Source organism: Osmerus eperlanus, chromosome 16 (genome assembly GCF_963692335.1).
Source record: "Osmerus eperlanus chromosome 16, fOsmEpe2.1, whole genome shotgun sequence".
NCBI lineage: Eukaryota > Metazoa > Chordata > Actinopteri > Osmeriformes > Osmeridae > Osmerus > Osmerus eperlanus.
The window spans coordinates 10008800-10031685 of record NC_085033.1 but is presented as its reverse complement, the minus strand read 5'-3'; the positions used below and the strand labels follow the sequence as shown (position 1 = coordinate 10031685).

Here is a 22886-nt window from a genome sequence, read left to right as displayed (position 1 = left end):
GGAACACTCGTTATCCAAGCAGACGAGACCCGTCTTAGACTGCATGGTCTTCATTCCAACCTGATGATAGTGTTGTGAAATTGTGGAACATGTTTGGAGACACAAAATATTGGTCTTGGAAAAAAAAGAGGACGCCGTTAAGTTGAGTGTAGGCATACACACTTAGATTAAACAGGTATTAAACACACATTTGTGCAAGGCAACATTTTTCTCATTGCATATTGATTGTCTGAGTTTTTCTTCCCGATAGAGACCAAGCAGGTTATTACAGGGATTGACATTGAGGAGCAGTCCAGGATAATTGCGCTGCCCGTCAATATAGGCCAAATCTTTATCTCCAGCCACACAAGAGGCTGTATTTCTAATACTGCAGCCGTGACTCCAACCCCGAACACCCCATTCCTTGATATTGCATCGTAAAATAGCTCGGTAAAAAGCGCAATTCATCTGTCTGCCACTTCAAACTCCCTCTGTGTTTGTGTGAAAGGTAAAGACACAGACAAGTGAGAGAGAGACACAGAAAGAAGGACTCCAAGGCTCACATGACCTACCTTGTTGGCAGAGTCAGCCTCCCAGTACTGCAGCTCATACTTGGTGATCGAGTCCTGGACCGGCCACAGCCATGTGAGCATGATGCGTGTGTCCAGCTCGGCCTCTGCCTCGAAGCTCGACGGCTGGGCAGGAACTGGACACGCGGGGATAGAGAGACACAAGGCCATAAACCATGGATGTTGCCAGAGAAAGGAAAGACGCTTGCATTACACTGTCATTAACAATACGTTGATTTAGAGAGGGCTGGCCGTGCAGAACTCAAGAGAATAACAATCATATTTAAGCCAGTACGCGCGCACACACACACACACACTGTGCGTTTCCCTCACCTCCCTGCTGGGTTTTGACCTGCAGCACGTCGGAGGGCGGCCCGTCCCCCACGGAGGTGAAGCCCAGGACGCGCAGGCTGTAGGTGATGTCCGTGGTCAGGCTGGAGATGGTGGTCAGCCTGCTGTCGTCCGTGTTGTGCTTCTGCCAGGCGCTGAGCGGGGCGTCCATGTCCGAGGTGTAGTACACCCGGTAACCCCGGATCTGGCCGTTGGGCTCCTCCGGAGGCTCCCACTGCACCAGCATGGTGCTGGCGCTCAGCATGCGGGCCTGCACGGCCAGCGGGGGCGAGGAGGGCGCCTGCTCGCCCGTGCGAGTCTCCACAGGGTCACTGGGCGGCCCGCGGCCTATGTTGTTGACGGCCATGACGCGGAACTCGTACTCGGAGTAGGGGCTGAGGCCGCCGATGCTGTAGCGCGTGGTGGCCACGCCGTCTACTTCCTGGAAACCCGTGTCGGACACCTTCGCACGGTACTGGATCATGTAATAGGACACGGGTTCCGGGTTCCCCGAATCCCACGTCAGCGTCACGCTGGTGGCGGTGGTCTCCGTGACGATGAGCGAGGCAGGGGGTTTGGGCAGGGCTGAGGGTAGGAAGAGAGATGTTGAGGTGCACAAAATAGAATGATACACGTGTGACATACACCTAAGATGATAAAAACTACTGTTAGGTCTGTGCTGTTCTAGCTCCTTTACGGAACAGAAGGATGTGTCATTCCTGAAAACTCCACTGTGTTGTCTTGTGGTGACATAGTTAATAATCACAGAGCATTTTTTAAATCACAGAGAAACTAATACTAAAAGTATATTGTCGATGAACATTTTGACACTATCATTTCGAATGATAGTGGCTTAGTATGTCCAGACATACTAAGCCATCATTGACAACAGAAGAAGATTGCAGAGCTCACTTCTATTCATAGAAACTGATGAAGAACAACAAAAAGGAGAGGCCGTCTATTGTGTCTTTAAGTCTGTCTGCATAGCAGCAGTCCATATAAATGACTGTGACATTCTCAGTATTGATCGGCTAAGTGCGAAGTGGGATCAATACAGACAACGGCAGATAACAGAGGCTGGGCAGGCAGGCAGACAGCACACACACACTCAAACAGCACACACACACACACACATACCAGTCTAGACATCTGGTTTGGATACACACTCACAGCCAGAATAATCTTGAGTGCTCCCAAAGCCTCTCATTTTCAGTCCCAATACCCACAATTACATTCAGAAGGTCCCTCCTATAGCTAAATACTTCACAATCAAAAGACTATTTTGAAACATGCTTCTGAGCATGTTTCTGATAATGCTAGCACAAGTACTGAGGATGGTCCGCATATTCAAACGAGCAGGGCACAAAATGACGAAAACGTAAACCAAAAAAAATCTAATAACCGAACCCACCCAACGACCCACCCATCCACACAACTTTCAGACCTTGCGACCTCTTACCTTTGACTGTGACCTGTGCGGTGGCCTCGATCATGCCCAGGGAGGATATGGCCACGCAGGTGTAGTTGGCTGACTCTCGGATGATGGTGACCTCCAACACGTTGCGTCCCACGGGCATCTCCTCCTCCTTGGTCAGCTCCACCTGGCCCATCATCCACTTGACGTAGGGCATGGGGGAGCCCACCGCCACGCAGGTCAGGTTGACGCTCCCGCCCGGCATCACCTCGTGGTTGGTGGGGGGGATGGAGAAGCGGGGGGGGACGCGGCGCACTGGGGGAAAGGGAGAGGGGAGAGAGTGAGCCGCTCTGTATTTGGATATATACCTTAGAGTATCGTGCTGTACATGGTTTACTCACAACAGATAGAGCATCGGTCTGTGTGTGTTAGCATTACATAAGAACGTTAACTTTCTACGGGAGACGTGTTTTGCCCTTGACCAGAAAAGAACTTTTTGATCAGACTTGCATCATTCTGACAGTGGGAAAGACCCTGTGGAAACGCCATTGTTTGATTCCTACTCTCCCTGTTTCTCTTATGCTTGGCCTGTCTTTCTCTCTCCCTCACTTTTCACAGCTCTGATATGCAGATAGGCTGACATTAAAAAGAGGTTCCCATGGAGACAAGAAGGGCTCATTGAGGGCTGGGGAATAGGGTACCATCGATGCAGAGGCTGAATGCAATACTAAATAGCTGCCTCTGAATAAACAGGCAGGCAACATTTACATAGAAACTTGTCAAGAAAAAAACAACAATAATAAAATAAAATGAAGAGAATTAAAAAAACAAAAAAAAACAAAAGCCAGATGTATCCACTTAGATTTTTAAACCAAACTGTAACTTTACATGCAGATGAAATACATGTCCTGACAGCCGTCAGTTACAGCCCTTCATTTAGATGCCATGCATTGAATCTAAGAACAGAACGGGCCTTTCTTTGGTTTCTTTAACATTGCTTGTGGAGAGCCAGCAAGCTAGACAAAACCCCTGTTTCAGTTTAATCATGAGTACCCTACTATCACAGTCACTGGTCATACTGTATGTATTCAAAACACTATGGCATGAAACTATCCCCCAGAATTTTTACAGCTTGTTTCCCCTAATGCACTACAGCGTCTCAGTGTCTCCCTGGGAAAAAATGACTTGGTCTGTAATTGCTTTTTTGCACCGGTCCCCATGAAAATGGATTTTCAAATGTGACTTTTCTTTTTCTCTTCTCCCTCTCTCTCCTTTCTAATTTGAACCGGAACATCGTTACAGCTATGCTTGTTACTCCCCTCATTATGTGGTGGAATGGAAAAAACACAGAAGCACCTTTTGAGATTCAAGTCAGGGAAAGACAGGGTTTCTGAACAGCCCTATAATTAGGGAAACCTGGCTCTCACTAGTGAATCTCCCCATGCCAAAGGATTGTATGTACACATTAGGGTAAAAATCTGTTGTTCGATGCAATGACAGTTTTGGATGTCATGAGAAAAAAAGAAAACAATGCATGAGTAGTGAATATGGAAATAACATGATTATTTAGTGTGTAGTGAATACAACTCCCAAGAGACAGGTAACAATAGACTTGTTGAAATACATAAATCACAGTATACTAGCCATTTTTTACATTTAGTCATTTTATATTTACTGTAGTAAATATATTCTAGTTCAGTTCTCAATCTACATTTCAAAAAGCATCTTATAGGATGGCAATATACAACTATCTCCAGAATCTCGTTCATACAGCATCACACCAGCTATAATAGCTGGGGAGTGTTGAGTCAACAAAGGCGGAGTACTACAGTAAGAAGATGCAGAATGTGGCGGCAGAGCAAATGGTCCAGAAGGATAACAGCAATGATTACAAGGTTTACAGGTACAGACTATGGGTCACACTTTCACTTGCAAAAACACAAAAACAGTCAGGAGAATTCAGTTATGTGCTGGAAATGGGTATATATTCTCAAGCATAGGCAGCGTGCATTGGGGAGATGGGAGACATAGAAATCAAGATGAATCGGCCAGGCTGAGTTGGGGGCTAGACTGCATAAGATACCCTCTCAGACTGACTCCCTCTCAGATAAACTTTCACTGTGAACATTTTCTAACTAATGGGGCATTAACTGAAGTGTACATTACCTATAAAAAACTATACTTTTGAGGGAAACAGGCCAGGCCTTAATGTTCTTAATGCTCACAAACACAGTCTCTCAGGGTTTCAAAAGCTTAACAATACAAAGAGCTGCCCGTCAATGGGTCTGTGTATTAGAACACTTAATGTTGTGAATAATTCAGTGTATGCGGTTAGTTTGGAGAAAAGCTGTGGAACAAATTGACTAGAGGGCAGGTAATAGCTATCGATTCCCCTGGATATTCGCCTCCCGTTGAGAGCTTGGGAGAGACGGCTTCAGGACTCTATCAAAACCACAGAGTATCTCTCCTTTGCCTGCCTGCCTGCTGGCTGGATACCTGTACACGTCTCTGTCTTGACTAAGTGTCAGAGGAAAGTGAAACTTGTTCGGCCAATCAATATACAAGATAACACTGGCGTGGTTTGCAAGTTTGGGGTCTGTTTGGAAACAGCTCTGGTCTAGCATGATAGCTCATCATCCACTGCTGACACAATACCAATGACAAGAACAATTGTTGTGGTACAGGTAATATCAAAATGGGACCTTGGTACCGCATAGGACAAGGCATTGAGACTGTGGGGTTTCGTACTGCCACATACTGTAACATGCTAAATAAGCACCTGTTTTTCCTCCATGTTTCATTATCACCTCCCCCAGTCTCAAGCCGGAGGAGGGCCACAGAGGTAAAACGGACATAACCCCATGTGATTGGCATTGGCAGCTCTTGTACCCGTGTCTCTCAACAGGGAGACTCCTGTTGCTACTTGAATGCTTGAGTAATCTATTGCACCACACAGTAGCTGCCGTACAGGCTACGTTGAAGGGAAAGGCAGTATCTACAAGATATTGTACATATGTGAGTGATTTCAAACGTAGGAAGAAGGCTACATAAGGTGCGAGCAGAGGGAGGGGCAGACTTGTGAACACAATGGCATGCTGCTGAACAGGGTTAGGAAGGATGCAAGCATGAGTGATGGAAGCATGCAAGTCGGTTGAAATAATAAAAGCAACAAAACAATCACAGGACAGGGTAAGGGTGGAGTACAGCACATCTCTTTCTGGAACTCCGGATCTCCAAAGTAGGTTGTTGAAGAGCTGGTTTGACAGTGATGTGGCATAATGATAAGAAAATGACCAACCTTCCCTTTGGCCTGAGTTGTGCAGATGAATTGTTTTGATGGACGAATGCAATGGAATTGAGAGACAAAATGGAGAGAAAGACAAACATAGTGAAAACGAAGGGTGTTGTACCTCTAAATTCAGCAAAAGTACAGTGGAGGTTATAGACAAGGAACAGACAAACACACACACACAGAATGTGATGAAAACACGTAAAATGGAAGCCAGCCTTTCCCACTCCATCCTCTGCGACATGTTGACAAGTCACATGGATACATGAAGGAGTGCAGACAGCTAGAGGCTGACATCTCTCGATTGCGGGATAAGCACTTGACAAATGAGCTCTCACACAAAATCACACGCCGGGTGTGACTCTCCCCACGGTGATGGAGTCCTCCTTCAGAGAGGGTCACAGTAACAGACCAACAGCACGCTCACACACGCAATAGATGAGGAGCAGAGAAAATAATAAATACAAACAAACAGAAAAAAAAAAAAAAAACGAATCCATGAGCAGCGTCTCTCCCTTCACCACCCACACACAGAAATGTGAGCGGATGAAATATCATTCTCCGGTGGTTCTCAAATGTCGGAACAGTGGTAGCTTGAATGTCTGTATTACTGTGAAGAAGTATTGAAACAGATATTCTGGCAAGGTATAAATCATTCCACATTATATACAGACAAAAACACAGACAAGAAAAAACATCTGATAAGGGCCTGTCAGAACTCCATGGTCTAGTCATCAGATATTAAATTCGCAACATTTTGCTTTTTTCTTCCATTCACCTCTACAACCGAGCATATATAATGAATGTCATTATATGATAAAAGTTTTATGGGTGTCCAGGGACTTTGTTAGTTTCTATAAAAACATGTTATGTCCAGCAACCTGATCTTGAGAAAGAACAATTCCCTTAAATTACAACTAAAAACACACAGCAACATATAAGATATCAATCTATATTGTTGGAAGATGGGAGCTTTAAACTATTCTTCCAACTCTCAGAGTGACAAATCCTCAGCCTAGATTCCCTTATTTCAGGACTTGTAACAAAGTCAAAGTGAAAAGCCTACACTATGTGCCTTTGTTCTGTCTCCTAGACAAGTGCACTTTTAAAAAGGTTACGCTTGGCTTGGCTCCTATCTTTCCAAAGGCATTGCTGGGGGATGAGTTAGAGACTGTTTGGACCTTTGGCTGACAGCTCATGGGCCGTGTTACAGACTTGCGTGAGGCCATGATGGCGCCAAGCCACACTAGGATTGTAATTACCTACCTGAATGAGAAGAAATACCTCAAGTCTTTGCCCTACGACAAAAGGAGTTCAGCCTCATGACATTTCAATGTCACTCAAATTCTACTCAAAATAGATGCTCACTAAGAGAAGATGCATCCTATCCATTCCTCCACCAGGTCTGCGTTTTGATGGACACCAAACAGTCCCAGTAGCATATTTCCTGGCTGACTGAGAATCAACCTTATAGCCAGGCCGAGCATCAGTGACACAACTCTGTCCTCTCCATCGGCTCATTACCTCCAGACACTACATGCTTCAGAAGGAAAAAAACAAAACCCTTCACTACAGTCAAAACAGAAACCTCTGGCATGTTTTTACTGTCAGAGGTAACAGTTTCGATGCAGCTGTTTTCACAGAGGCATCACCTGGGGGAGCTGGCAGAGAGACAGGAGGGTGAGGTTAGCCTAGTTGATGAATCTGGTATAGAAGGAGTGTCAGGGTCAGGGCCGGGTGGAGGTGACATTTAGACAGCAATGCTGAAATTCATACTGTCAAGATAATGAAGCAGAGAGTATATTGTAGAGTGGATAAACACAAAGGTGAGGTGAAGAGACTTCCTGTGGGGCGGGGGACACCTGTGATTCAGCGCTGCAGGGGGCAACAGTGTTGTTTAGTGTCAGCAAACAAGCACACAATCTTACCTCGAACGTAGAGATTGGCAGGTGCGGAGTAGCGGGTGCCGGCGCTGTTCATGGCAACACACTCGTACTTCCCCTGGTCCATCTCCTCACTGTTCTCAATCTGCAGGGCGCCTGTGGAGGAGCAGTTTACCAGGTCAGCATAAGGGTCACAGGGTGGAGTTAACATTAGGGGTGTAACAATATATCGTGGAACAATATATCGCAATACAAAATGTTTACAATATGTATCGTAGAGTTATGGCAATATTTTTACAATATGACGTCCGTTTGAACCTATTGGTTGAGCTGTGCGCTACCTACTCTGCTCGTGTGTCATGCGTGCATTCATTGCATTCACAGAAATCGCTTGAACTGAGTTAACTAAATTGTACGTATAACAAAGACAATTATTGAAAATGTTTAATGTTTTGGAAATAAATCTGTTAATTGAATTTCAGTTTCATAAAAAATGTTGTTCAAAATATTGTGATACGTATTGTATCATACACCCAGTATTGTGATACGTATTGTATCGTGAGCTGAGTGTATCGTTACACCCCTAGTTAACATGCAATATTAGCTAGCCATGTTGAATCCTACAGTAGAGGAGAAAGCCTGAAGCCAAATAGCCCACAACACTTTTATGATTAATTGCTATAAATAATGACTTTGAGTTATCTGGAATATGCCTACCACAACACAAGCATTTGGCTGATTTTGCAGGTTTATAGTGTCCACAAATCAACATATTTTGCCTGGCTGTGTCAATGAAAAGAGCTGGCGAGACACTCATGTCAAGCCCATGACATGGGGTCAATTAATCACCTCAACAAGACATCATAACCACCACAGCTGTGTCTGCCCCCTGACTATGAAAACAACCAACAGAACAAAAAGCACAAACACCATAAAAACATTTGTCCGTGTTACTCTTTTCCTTTTAAGAGCCTGGCAAAGTTTGAGTGAGGCAGGTGGCTGACTAGTCACTCAAATCACTTCCTCAATCTTAGTTTAATGGCCTTGCATTTGAATAGAAACAACTGCCAATGCAGGTATTGGTCATCAGGTCTTAATTAAGTACACATAAAGTGCTAAGATCGATAAGTACTTCCATTACTGGCTAACCATTTCTCAAAGATGCCCCAATGAGAGAAAGGGTTCCATTCCCAGTCACAATCGACAGTAGACATTTTTTTTAAAGACTAACATCTTGTTCCTTACAAAAACAAGAAAAGCTCCGAATATATGTTTTTATCACATTCACAGTGATATAGTACAGTGTACTTAGTTGCAAGGATTTCCTGCCTCTGCTAAAATTGGAATAGTGGACTGGCTTCGGTACCAATAAATATTTGAGCAAAATGGAGAATTAACACAAGTGCTACCAGCAGCCTTAGTGCCTTTCTGACAGTGACATTTTACAGACTTACCTGAAAACCCCCAAACAAAGCGAAATTTTAAACAAACACTTATTGTGTGCACAGTAGACAACCTATGACACGTTGTGATCATATCAAATAAAATAAGTTATCTACCAGTTTGCTACAAGCAACACGTGGAGTAATAACTCAACATCATGCATTTCCAAAGGTTGACAGGCATTGATACGAGGATGTCAGGGTACATTTTGTAAACCAGATATGCAATATGAGATGGATGTAACAAACAGATTCAGCACCAACCAAAGACTCTGAGCAAGATGAGGTCTTGGTGTCAGAGACAAGGAAGGAAGGAGGGGCCGTGACATCAGATAATATCACTTCAGATCTTACGACAACAGATCCAGCAAAGACGCTAGCTCCGCACGCCCGGCTCATCTCGGACTGATTCAGCGTCAGCATGCACCTGCATACTAATGCGTAATGTCACCAATCTGTCAATCTGCACCGTTCTAAAGGGATGAATGCATAGCAGAACCACCTGAGGTGGGAACCAGGAAGATTCTGCTGCATGGATATCAGAGAAGTATCAATATAGACAACAACTTCCATTTCACAAGGTGACTGTTTTACCTCGCCGGTACACAGGAGAATCTGCAGGAATGTGAAATTTTGCAATTTACTTGCAAAATAAATTCTAAATAATACTTTGCAGAATATTGAAGGGCAGAGACTGGCTATGTTTATCAAGGGAACAGGAAACTCCCCTGTATTTAGTTTTCTTTATATGTCCACCTTTCCTTCACTGTAGCTCAACTAAAATCCTACCTCGACTCAGGGAAAGAGGCATGATTTCCATTAAAAAGAGGTTGAAGTTTCCATCTTAACAATCTCAGCTAGACTTCCATTCCCTATGACAGGGTCGACGCTACATAGCCTGTATGCAAATCATGTTATGGAAATTTTAGTGGGACTGCATAACAGAGATTTTGATTATTTTGTTGCAACAGTGGCCTTTAAATTACAGCCCCTAATGACCCACCTTATTTCTTAGTAAGGTAAGAGCAGAAGTTGGGAAAGGATGTTTGCCTCCTGGGGTTAACAATGTCTGGGTTCATTTCCAGTCCAGGGCCAAAAAGTCATGAAGAAGCTCATTTACAAGACAACCCCATTGACTGCCTGTTCTAGGTCCATTTACCCAGAAACTAACATCAGGGTTGGTGATCATTTGTTTGTGAAAGGGGAGACACAGCACACAGAGCATGGGCAAGAGGACGAGGACGAGGGGGGGGGGTCAGGGCCAAGTGAACGGGAATGGCGCTGGTGAGGTGGAAGGAGACTGACGTTGACAGGAGATGATGTGAGGTGACATTTTTCAGCACACTTTATCATCCTTACCTCTAATTGGTGTACCCCCTAGGTGAAGGTAATTTGAAAGCAAACAAGTTTGGAGAAATTCGTTAGTAAGAGAGTGAAAGGATAAGGAAAACGGATGACAGTATTCACAGATTTTATATATACTGAAGTGTATGTAAGAATACTAAGGGTTAGTCAAGTGGTTAGAAAGCTACTGTATATGTTATATATGAGAGTTGTTTATTTAAGATGTTATGATGATGTAAAGACAAGGATCAGCATTACATTTAGGAAACTGATTGGTTATAGCTGTGTGGGAAAAATTAAACAAAGAAATGTCGCTCATTCTATTTGATGCCTTGAGTAGTGGAAGCAAAATGATGTGTTTCAGGATTCTGGGTTGATGTGAGGTCATGTGCAGATCCTCGTCCAATATGTCCAAATATTGAGAGACAAGAGGTACTGTGAAAATGGTTATCAAGACCGATTATTACTTATACTTTGGTTACTGGCCAGCATAGGCAGTGATTCCAGTCCAGAGTTTGCAGACTCCAGTATAAAAACTTGGACAGCAAACTTGTTCCAGTGACCCACTTCTAACACCGACTCTCAGTTCTAACAGGAGTTTGTAGATGGACTCCCATCTTTAATCTTAAACCTTGGACTTGGAGTGAAGCCTTACACACTGAACTGAGGACCCTTCCAAAATGAGGTGGATTTATAGGAGGAAAAGATTTGAACTCGGTCAAAAGCCACTAATCATTCTGACTCACGCTTTTCCATCTGATCCAGGGTCAGGCTTGAGCTGTTTATTTATCAAGTGTGCCAGCGTCATGAACACATACCCTCATCGATTATTTTTTGCCAGACTGGATCCTTGCTAATGCAGCATAGGCTGGAATTACTCTAGGCCCAGTGCATGTTTAAGAAGAGCTTAAGGCTCATTTGAAGTAAAGGGCACAGAGATGATTTGCTTTCTGCACTGTGGGGGGTCACAAATTCATTTTCGCAAAGGTCAATTAGCATACAGACGGTAGAAAATCGCATCTGATATACTTTTTTGAGCAATTCATTTTGACATGTGTTGTATGCAAATTTGATTGGGATTTTTTCTCAGAACCAATATGTTATAATGTATATATATAATATACTACATATATTGTATATTAAGCAATGTATATAACACTATACCTGAGCGAAGCTGCTTGATGCGTCCATTGCTGCTGTTTATATCCACAGGCAGGAAGTCTTTGAACCAGGAGATCTCTGGGTCAGGGTTGCCACTGGCCGCACACAGCATGGTGGCTGTACGAGTCTTCTCCACCACCTTCAGCTGGGGACCCATGTCTATGGTGGGGAAACCATGAGGAATCTGGTTCTCTGGAAAACAGAAAGGAAGACATTCATTTAATCCCCCCACAAATCAAGCATTGTTCCAAAATATGTACGACACTGTTATACCAAGGACAAGGTGGGATATGGTGAAAGAACAGCAAAGTATTGCGCGACCTTGTCAATTCCTGTAACCAGTATATTCAAAAAGAATATCTAGACCCCATAGGCATTGATTCACTGTGGCTATTGATTTGGGCTGAAAATTTGAACTAAAACACAGTGCTTGATTATGATTGCATGGATTATCTGACATAGTTGTGAGTTTGGAAGGCGTGAGTAGAAGAGACAGTCATTTGGGCAGAGGCTACTTGGGCTGCCCTGGACATTCCAAGCAATATTAACTTGTATGAAAATCCAACTCGATATAATATCTATAGCAACATACCTGTGCAGCACTGTGATTGTTATTTATTGGAAGGTGATGATTTATCTCATTTATGAGTCTGATACACTAGCCTTTTCTATTGTCAAGGGACCAGCTTTAATTTACATCTGAAAACCCAAATCCCCTTGAGATGTCTGGCTGTTGTCCCAGTTTAAGGTATGATAGGCTGTGCTAAACAGACATGAGGTTTATAACATTACCCTCCTCCTACTGCTGGGCTCCCCAGATGCATACTTAACCCAAGGTTCAAATTCAGCTATAAAATGGTTGTCTAAAAAAGTTTAACAACCAACAATGAGTGTTGGAATTTTAAAGCTAAACAACCCCCAGAGTCAAATGAGTTCATAAAATGATGTGCAGAACGAAGAGGTATTCCATGAAGTAGTGCAAACATGAAGTAAGACGAGAGAGGGTCTTTAATAAAACAAGCCAACATGCACGGGAAATGCTCTCCTTAGTGCTCCTCTGGTTCAGACTCTCACCCACAGGTTTGGACAGAGGCCCAGATTGTTTCATGTTCAGATGTACCTCTCTGAATCCTACTAGGCCTCTTATCTCTGAGGTGATACGACCACAGTTTCTCCTGCACCACACATCCACTGTGACAGCTGGGTGTTGGATAGAGAACAGATTCAGTGAATATGTAGGACATCTCACTACAATGGAATACAACTTCCTATCTAATGGATTCTGTCTTGGGGAAATCGTTGACAGTGAAAGTGCACAATGTATTACACCTCTCAGAGAAACTCTGAAAATCTAATTCATGATCTACAGTTTAAAATTGTCTAAGATTCCAAGACAAAAACAAATGTTGGTTTTGCAGAGAAAACCTCAAAAGGAGTTATCAAAACACAGCTCCCACAGCACCATAGCTTCAGTGAGTCCATGAATTTACAAATGGTTAGGTGTTAAATCAGAGCCAGTGGGTAGGCTACATGGCATGTGGCTTTATATGTTTTTTTTCTTTCTGGGTTGCTGGATTTAATTATTTAGACCAAAATTCACACTGTGCGATGCAATCTATATGCTGTTCTAAACACAACGGAACAGAGGGGTGCTGCTTTGTGAAGATCAAGATACTTAAAAGTCCTGGTAATCCACCTTCAGATTCGCCAGAAATTCTCAAGGTCTACTTATTTTCATAGACACCTGTGCTGTCACATTTCCAAGCACTAAGAACTTTGTCTGTCGTGCTCCTGCTGTATCACCCATTACGGACTTACTGCTCGCCTGCCATCCTGGGTAGACAACCCTTTGTTCTTGTCTTTGTAATTTGATGAGAGAGGGAGACATTTTTTTTGCAATATTTTCAGATCAATTCAGATGATGTGTGCTTATGTTTGTCAAGATATCCAAGCTTCTCTCATAAAAGCCCCTTACGTGTCTGAGGGCAATCATCATTGAAATGCCTCCTCGGCCTTAACTCGCGTTAGGAAACAGTAGAGACCTGCTATAAATGCTGAGTCACGAAGGGGCTCCATTACCAAGATGAAATACACTGAGCTGAAAAACAAAACAAAAAGAGGTGTAATGTCTCACTCTGTTTGTTGGTCTCGGCTGGGCAGCTCATCATGGATAGGGGTGCCTTTGCCACAGATGCCGGTATGAATCTAAAACACCTGCCAACAATGGGAGGTCTCCAATAGGTTTTGTAGTAATTGGACAGCCATCTTGCTTGGGTCAGACAGGGGTGGAACATGCAGTTAGAGAGCGTGGCAGACAAACCTGACTGACAAGCCACAACTCCAATGAAGAAGAGCTGCTGCTGGCGGCCCTGATCAGTGGGAGGGGGGGTGTTGAGTCTCTCTTGTCTTGACTTAAATGTCCACAAATGAAGCATTATAATTCAACTTCCCATCACTTTTGCCAATATGATGTGTACTATGATGTATGTCTAGTATTAATACAACTGAGAAGTAGCTCATGGTTCCTGTAACATGTAATTCAATGGAACCTTGTTTTATTGGTAAAGTGCAACTGTAATTCAATTGCCTGAGACAGAACCCAATAAAAGCAACCTGGATTGTCTATGGATTAAGGCCAATGGCAACCAGGTTGGGTCAATGCCTGCAGCCAGCAAACACAAGCTAGGGCACTGACATTGAGGGGAATGAATAGGTCCATTGTTCTTCCTGCTTCTGCGCATCACACACTAGGAAACTTACTCACTGCAGTGTGAGCAACTGAGCAGATAAACCTGTTTGCAGTGCTTATGGAGGTACAGTAATTGGTAGAGAACAGGGGGCATGAGAATGATCTGTTTTTATGGTTAGGCTGTTAAATCCTGGTGGCTGGGGGGGGGGCTCAGGTGCAGGAAAAACAGCTAGAAAACAGGAAGGAGACAGTAAAACTTCCACACAAATGAGGTGGGGACTAATACACAGTTGGAACTAACACCTGCAGGAGAAGCCATGAGTGGATAATGAGGGGAATGTTATTATTATTAATAGTAAATCATGTTTTCATTCAACACACTGCTGCCCCTGTATTACTGGTACTGCAGGGCTGAATTAGGGGACAGTTCATGAGCCCACTGATTTCCAGATTTTGCATCTTCCTCCTTATGCTAACAAAGGAGGGAGAATTCCCTCTTCCCCCGTGGAAGCCAAAGGGATTCACACCGACTGGCCCACGCCCTCTAGAAGGGGATCACAATCCTTGTAAAGGAAGAGGACCTGATGAACACTGGAAATATAATAAAAACATGTTTTTCTGTAAATACTGTTTTGAACAGTTTTTAAATTGCATTTTTGTGTCCTTTTGTTTCTTCTATTTCAGTACAGTATTCCATGCTCTGGGAATGTCACCGTAGCCAATGGGGCTGAGTTTTGTATGCTTTAGTCATGGTTCAACTCCATAGCATTTGAGATCGGTGCCCTGATCAAGCATAGACACCCACCTATGTAGAAGATATGTAATCGACTGTTTAGCACTCAAGGTTACAGGGAACGGTATGCACATTTCAGAATCGGAGTCCGATACTATTAACGGGTTGATTCCCTCCCCTCTCATCAAAAATCCCCCCGTCAGGGAGGGGTGAACCCAAGAGTCCCCGGCCTTACCGTACTAACAAGAAAATAAGAATCCAGCAAGGTTTATGATGAACATGAACATTTTAGTGGCAGTGGGGGATGGAGGACAAGGAAGAGGTGGTGAATGGGGGGGGGGGGGGGGGTGCGTGCCAGCCTCCTGCCAGCTCCAATTACCAGTGTGAGTGGAGCGTGGCAGTCAGGGCGACGGGTCTAATCAGAACCCCGCTGAAAGGGACCCGTCCTCGTACTCCTGTCCCACTGGGATCTCAATCCACGCTAACGTCAGCCCCGGTTATTCTCACCCCAAACAAACTCCTCTCTGTGGGGACAAACGCTCCAGCCCCGAGCCCCTGCTCGGCGGGGGTCCCGTGTGCGGCTGTATCGTTCACTGTAACGGTGTACAGAACCCTCATCTGACTCATTTTCTATTTTTGAGAACCTCCCCACTTCTATTCGCTAGAACGTGGCACCAAGTGTTAGACGTGCTGGTGAATATTTAACAAAGTGCTAAGTCCAGCAACATGCCAGTTTCAGAAAAAGAAACTGGCCGCATGAAATATGAATTGAGGACAGGCTCTCTAGAAGATTATTCATGAGACAACATGAATGCTGGAATACTGGAAATGCATACGTATTCACAAAAACCCCCTGTACTTTGCTTTTCTCCGACCAACACTTAATTTCATTCAGTATTAAAATCCCAGCATAAACAATTAAGTACAACAATTGAGTTTTTGTGGGACTTGGATTTTAAACCCGATGCTCAACTCGTTTCCTGAGAAGAAATAGAAGGCCTTGTGATCTCCATGTGTGCCTGTTGACAGGTGATGGATGACAACAATTAAAGGTGATGTCTCCTTTGATAGAGAGAACGGAGAGACCCCAGCGGCAGCTACACAGCTACTCGCCTCATGAAATATTACTGCACTAAAAATGTACCCTTTTACCCATACATCAGTGCTTTTTATGTAGGGGAAATATGTTTATTTGCCTCTGAGGAGGCAAAGCAAGGACTTTTCTGGCGTTTAATAATTTGCCGAAATGAAATGTAAGTACTGAGCACGCGCCTGTGAGTACCCAAGATTTGGGAATCAAAGTAATTAAATCCAGTTGTTAGGGATCCTTCATCATGTTAACACTTCTTTGAGGAGTCACCAAATCTATGCCATGCCTTTCAGACAGTTCCGTCTTGTTTATTTCTCAACTGCCAGTGCAACCAGTGTGAGTGACACACTGCCATAAAGCATGAAAGTCGAGTCTTTGTTCCGACCGGTCTGGAGTCAAACTCTCACTGAACCGCAGACATGACGTCTGCGGAAATGAAGCGTCTGGCCCTGAGGCTGTTCTTGCCGAGAACATCAACAAGCCAGACATTTGCATCTCTCGAAGACACAGAAGAGTGTGAAGGCAGCAGGAGGTAGCTGTACCGAGAAAACAAAACACAACATAACAAGGCCAGGAGTGAAATGCAATGCAGGTACTGGAGGAAGAATGTGTTGTAAACAAGCAAGCGTGCTATATGGAGATTTCTTAGACTGATAAGTGTTTATGAGGAGTGCCTACGTGGAACATGTTGTGCTAGATGATGTTAAAAGAGACTAAATGGTTGTTCAACTCTATTCCCACTGATACCGTTGAACTTTCAACCGTATAATCACATACCAAAGTCATTGGTTTCATCTTGCGAAATTTTTTCTTTTACTACTGTGTATTGTAGGTGACATCATAAGGCACCCGATACCTCATTCAGCTGACGTTACAGAGCATAGCTACTGGTCGAACAGGTATTCGTAGGCCCGCCTCAGTGTTTTTGACTTGCAAACCGCTGAAAGGCGAGTTGTTTTTTCACGTGTCGCTGTCCATGACAGCCATTTGACTGGGGCCCTCCCAGTCTCCATTAAATTGTGTTTGGCTGAGTTCCCACCGAGATCTCCTCAGCAGGGATGGTACATCCACGCACTTCTCAGCATCAAAGAGCCTGCATGGAGAATCATGGCATTGATGTAATACTGTTGTAATCAAATGAAGACAAACAGAATCACACTGAAAGAAGTCTAGAGGCATCATGAGGAGGGGAGGGAAACAGTGAGAAGGCCAAGCACATTATCTAGCTGAAATTTTGCTTTCAGATAGAATAAATACTTGTCTGTATGAACCTCACAAACTGAAGATACAAACCCTTTTTCACACAAGGTCATGCACATTTAAACATGTAAATTAAAAATGTCCCTCAATAATAACATATAATCGATAATTATGTAAGTAAAGTATAAAAACATAATGAAACAGGTCTGAAAAACATGTAACGGCTGTGTCACGAGGCGATATCTCAAGGCTTGGGTGTTCCATGGAGTTTCTATGGAGACGGGAGACTGGAACATAAATATTGCTGAAGGGTCATGGCGTGAACGTGAACACACCTGTGTGTAGTCGAGCTCTACCACAGACACGGCCCCCCGCACCCTCCACAGTCCTCTTCCAGAACAAAGGCAAGCTAGCTGGCTGGCTGACACCCAAGAAGCAGCAAACTATTAGCTGCTGCCGGTTCTATCGTCCCTGTATGGGCTGTTTATACCAGTCTATTTGCAGCAGAAGAGGTGTGTAATGCATGCCATGACCTTTGAAATAATACACTTTTTTTGGGGGTCTCAATGAGCGGAATATTTAGCCTAACTTCCATTCGCCAACTGGCACATAATCAATAACAGTCATCTGAATTCCCCTCCCTCCTCTTCTCCCTCTCCTTCTCTGCTATCCCGCTTCCACTGTCGTCAGTTTGATCAACAGCCCTGCTAGGGGCCTGCGGCGGTTATTTATGCTGCAGCACACCGGTTAGTACATAACCGAAGCACACCGGTTAGTACATAACCGTAGCCCGCAACCCATTACAGCAGCCCAGAGGTGGTCCTCTGCATCTACACTGATAGGCTGACCAACCCAGTCACCTTGGGGGAACAACAAGCGCTGTAGCACAGCACAGGCCAGAATTTTGAAATGTGACGCTTAATGGAATCACTCAACAGAAGAGTGCAGCAGAGGGGTTTGCAAATAAATGACTTAATTGATCCTCTCCACAATTCAAATTAATCATTGCCTGTGTTTTATTGTGACATGTTTATAGTAATTACGGCAGATCGAGGTGGCTTTTATGAGTCCATAGAAAGGCAGTGGGTGTAGTGGAACGTGGCAGGTTCGCTTAATTAAATCCTCACTGGCTCCATTCCTTTGACAGGCTTTACTTACTCTCTCAGTTAGAAATAATGAACAATACACACATCCTCGACATCAATGTCACCAAGTCAGCTTCGACTTTGATTACATGGGTGGAGTTTGCATACGCATGCATGACCTGTCATCCATTTTGAATCTTTACAAAGAGCTAGTTTAATGAATACGGATGTCAACACAGTGCACTGCATACTTGTTTATTAAACTCATTTCAATACCACAACTTGAAGAACTCATGTTCAAACCTAGTCAGAATGAGGAGATCACCCTGTCAAGAGCTGATATTACCAGTGATAACCTTTGAGGTAATTCTTTCTCAACATTTAGAAAATGTCCCAAAGCCAGAGATGGACCAGTGCCTTTAAAATATGTTGAAAATGTCAAGCAGTAATCCAGGCTACAGTACAGCTATCCCATCACCTCTCCCCAATGGCCCAGTGGGTAAGCCAGGGTCTATAACTGTGTGGGTGTTGGAAGATGGGGGTCAGGGTAAGAGGTACTCCCATTAGCCAGCTCATTGAGCGTGGGTATTAGAGCCCCCTGACACACTGCAGGTCCATCCATCCATAGCTATCAGGGCCAGGGGAGTCGTTGGCTCACTGGCCCACAGACTCAGGAGGGGGAGGGGAGGAGAACCGCCCCCCCCTCACCTGTAGCTAAACAGGCAGCCAGCAGGTCAGCTGTGTTTCCTTGGAACTAATTAATCAGGCCCTGAGAGGTCTACTGTGCCAACTCTGAAGGGAGACAGGGACTACGTTTATTAAGTATGGTTTACATATGCAATGTGAAGAGGATTACTGCAATATCACAGTCAAATATTTTGACATGGTAAATGTCTGAAATTTGTGAGGTAAAACTTGGGCGGTACTGGAGAGGATGTTTAGACAAGGGTTCAGAGTCAAATAAAATATCTGATACGACATGATGTGATGACTGTTCTTAAATGAAATATCTGAAACACTTTTAAGACACTTGCATCTTCTACCTGATAGCAACAGAGCACTATAAGCATATCTCTGGAATAAACTGACATCCACAAATCACAAATAGCCTCGACGCTCATAAAATAAAGAGCACTTTTAGACAGACTGATGTTAGGGATAGAATGTGAATAAATGAAGCATACTGTACACCTTCATCAAGTAGAATACTGCTATTTTGACACTATCATCTCAACATTTTCAATAATAAACTAAACTAAATAATTTACTCACAGCATATGCTTACCAGCCAGGAAAACACAAAAACGCTATGACGGCTGATAAAATGTAGGCCTGATTCATTCAGTTCATCCCCATAAAATATTCGACCAGTAGAACAATGATTTCCCCATTAGAATCCGAGGCCCCTATTTACTTTGTTCCTTGTTTTGGTTATCTCATCGTGATGTACAGCATCCCCCGGGGCCTTCAACATGATCAGCACTTGCGGCATTTACCACACATATTAGTATTTGGAGATATTGTTTACCAGGAGCACAAACTACACTGACTGGCACATGCAGGTGTAATTTAGGTCAAGGCTGCCAGAGGGCTAATGCCTGGTCTATATGAACATTAGATGACCTCTAAGTCTCGATCCAACTGAGGTTTATACTAATCTCGTAGGCAGATAGAGTACAGGAGATGGAGTTGACACGTTTGCCCTGGCCTAGAAAGCAGCCGTGTCCTCTCCCTTGCATGGTGCCAAGCACCTGAAGGTTAGGCAGGGATGCAGGGGGATGCTGATTGGGTGGCCGGCTAGGAGAGTGATTCCGCCCTGCCATATTGCGTGAGTCCTTGGGAGAGGCGTTGGTAGACAGATGCAGTTTGTATCTGTCAGGATGGTTATGATCTACGACGCTGGGCCTCCAGCCAGCAGATGGTGGGAGAAATTAAACTTGTGACATCGACCATCAGACTGGAGTTTAGGAACAGTCGGAGATCACACCTATGGTAAGGTGCCAAAGTGTGTGTGTGATACTGTGTGTCTGTATAGTGCAATTTTTTATAAATAGAAGACAAGCATAAAAGATGAACATCCCAGGACACCTTCAACACAGAGAGGAAAAATATGTATATCTGAAAATGATTCAACTCTCTCGACAGCCAGTAATACAAAATAAAAAATGAAAACTACAGACACCAATACATCTAGGAGAAGAATTAGAAAGTGAGGTGAAAAAGTACTGAAGTTACAATCCCTCGCTTTTTGTGAATGATTTGAATGCTGGAGAACACTGTGGATTAAGTTGTCGGAAAAAGGTGTGGTGCATTAAATCATTCGGATGCAGGCCTACCCACAGTGTTTCTCATTCTTGGGAGGAGGCACAATGAGGTTTCTATGCTGTTTATCCCGTCAGGTTGATGTCCGTACTTGCCTGGTTCCTGACATATTTATTACTCCCATTGTAATGCAGTAATTTTCTGTATCCACGCCAGCCATGGGACCATAATGCATATAAAGCCCTTTCCAAACCAGTGGTTCCGTAATTTGTTTACTGACACTGAATACAAGGTGACGTTTTTTCTATTTATTTCTTATGGTATACTACTTTATTTTTCCAAATTGATTGCTCTTTTCCAAGTCGACAATTCAGTCCTATTGAAAAAAAAGATAGACCATAATACAGGAACTTGTTTTTCCTCAAAACTAACCTTTTGGGCTCCTGTGTACAGTATTGATTCATTGTTTTCCCATAGAAGCATTGATTTCCATCTCTATTTCCTTGACCCAAAAGTTCCTAATCTCAAAAATGTCTTTACAAAGATATCTACATTAATATGCTGGTTGATAACTTCAAAAGCTGACGAATGATCTAAAATGCAAGACAAGAAGTAAGTAGTAGTGAGGCTTAAGGGTGCAGCCCTAAGATTACATTCTTGTGTCTAGAGACGAGTCAGCCTGTCATTCACTGCTCCCTCGAAGATAGCACAAGGAGCAGAGTAGAGACACAAAGAGATTATCAGAGGAATGCACCGAGACTACCAGGCCTCCTGAACATCATCCAAGATAAGACACCATAGATCATCTTTGCTGCAAATGGGGGGCCATTGTTGGTGCCTAGGTAAACACCAAGGTAATCATGATAGAGGTACAGTGTACAGTATCACACTGCCTATGCAATACCATGCAATACCAATACAATACCAACGATTCTCAACACAGGCGAACGCACCCCTCCATACAGATACACCCATCTCTGCCTTCTGTGCCAGAGGGTCAGGTTCTGCTGCATCATCATTCATTCATGCAGGTCAGACCTACAGACAGTGTTATCATTACAGTGGTACCAAATCAGAGATTCTCGCGGCACGCAGCCCACGGACGTCCGTGCTCACTCCCTCCACCTCTCCACGCCACCCCACCCCGGGTCGAGCACAGTTACACAGAAACAACAAAGAGCATGGCAAACGACAGTCTACACAGCTCCAGCTCCGGAGTTGTACGCATTTGGCAACACAAACACACACACACACACACACACAGACAAACACACACTCAGGAGGAGACCCGTTGAGCTGACTTTGGGGCTCCAAGTGGTGGTGGGTGACCTTCCCCCATCGTGAGAGGGCGTGAGAACCGGCAGGAACAAAGAGCCTTGCCGTTGCGGCGTGACAGAATTACAGAGTGACTCAAGGACGACTGTGAAATGGTGCTGGGCCTCTGAGGGTGAAAACATGCCTTGGCGGTTCCTTCCAGGTGATGTGGCTAACACCACAGTCTGGCATGGGGGAGGGAGTCATACAGAGAGACGACAGGGTGTGGAGGGAGGGATGGGGGGGGGCGGGCAACAAGAGAAAAAGAGACAGCATGGAGGAGGGTAAGAGAGTGAGAGAAAAAGAGAGAGAAAGAGTGAGCGAGAAAGAAGACAGGCTAGAGATCTCACCCTTATTGCCTACGAACATACAACAACAGTCCCAGGTATGTTGTGAGACTAGAATGAGGAATCGTCGTCATTAATACCATATTTTGTTGCTTAGTTTAAAAACTCCTTATCCAGATCAACTTTCGTTTTAAGAATTCGAAGTGTTTCATCAGTAGGCTATGTACTGTACTGTCCAGCACTAAGACACTGGATGGAAGAGGAGCCACATGGGTTGCCTGTAGTCAGACTACAGAAAACACCAGCAGTAGTGAGTCAGCTTCTCATACACAGCTATTAAACAGAATGATCATCCATCACACTCTCTTTGGCGCTCCTGTTTTTGCTGTTCAGATGAAATGGACATGACATATCACTCGGGTAAAAAACGGGTAAAAAACAAAAAAATAGAGCGAGGGTGTATGTGCGTGTGTGTGTGCACTTCAGAACGTACAGTCATTAACTGTGGCTTGGGACTACTGAGATCACAAAAAGGCCCACATACACACTTGCTTGTGATAAATACACTGCAGGCTGCAGTACAGTGGGGCTCAGCTTCTGGCCTGGGACCTGATGCATGTTGGGGGTTTTCTTCCACGTTGTGCACGTCACATTGTCGACATCATATCAGTAGAAACAGACTATGCATATTGACCTGTTTTCTCTTATAGGTCAATCATAAATGATTGACTTACACCAGGATTGCATAAGGAGCCTTGGTTCACTTCTTAACACGTGTCAAGTTCGACATGGTGAGTTTATATGACTTCAGTTTC

At 44.0% G+C, this 22886-nt stretch overlaps 1 protein-coding gene across 12 annotated transcripts in view; it reads right to left on the bottom strand.

The window, feature by feature from the left end:
• The window catches only part of LOC134036861 (receptor-type tyrosine-protein phosphatase F), a 111293-nt gene that overhangs the window by 40062 nt on the left and 48345 nt on the right, over positions 1-22886 (bottom strand). For 7 of the 12 annotated variants that reach the window (XM_062481996.1, XM_062482000.1, XM_062481999.1 and 4 more), the window contains exons 5-9: positions 11415-11603; positions 7510-7620; positions 2338-2607; positions 882-1463; positions 552-685 (exon numbers count right to left, since the gene is read on the bottom strand). In XM_062481996.1, the coding sequence (XP_062337980.1) occupies positions 552-685; positions 882-1463; positions 2338-2607; positions 7510-7620; positions 11415-11603 (1286 nt within the window). Of the gene's footprint in view, positions 1-551; positions 686-881; positions 1464-2337; positions 2608-7509; positions 7621-10265; positions 10284-11414; positions 11604-22886 lie in introns of all 12 variants that reach the window. The other 5 variants (XM_062481995.1, XM_062481994.1, XM_062481998.1 and 2 more) reach the window with 1 other exon arrangement.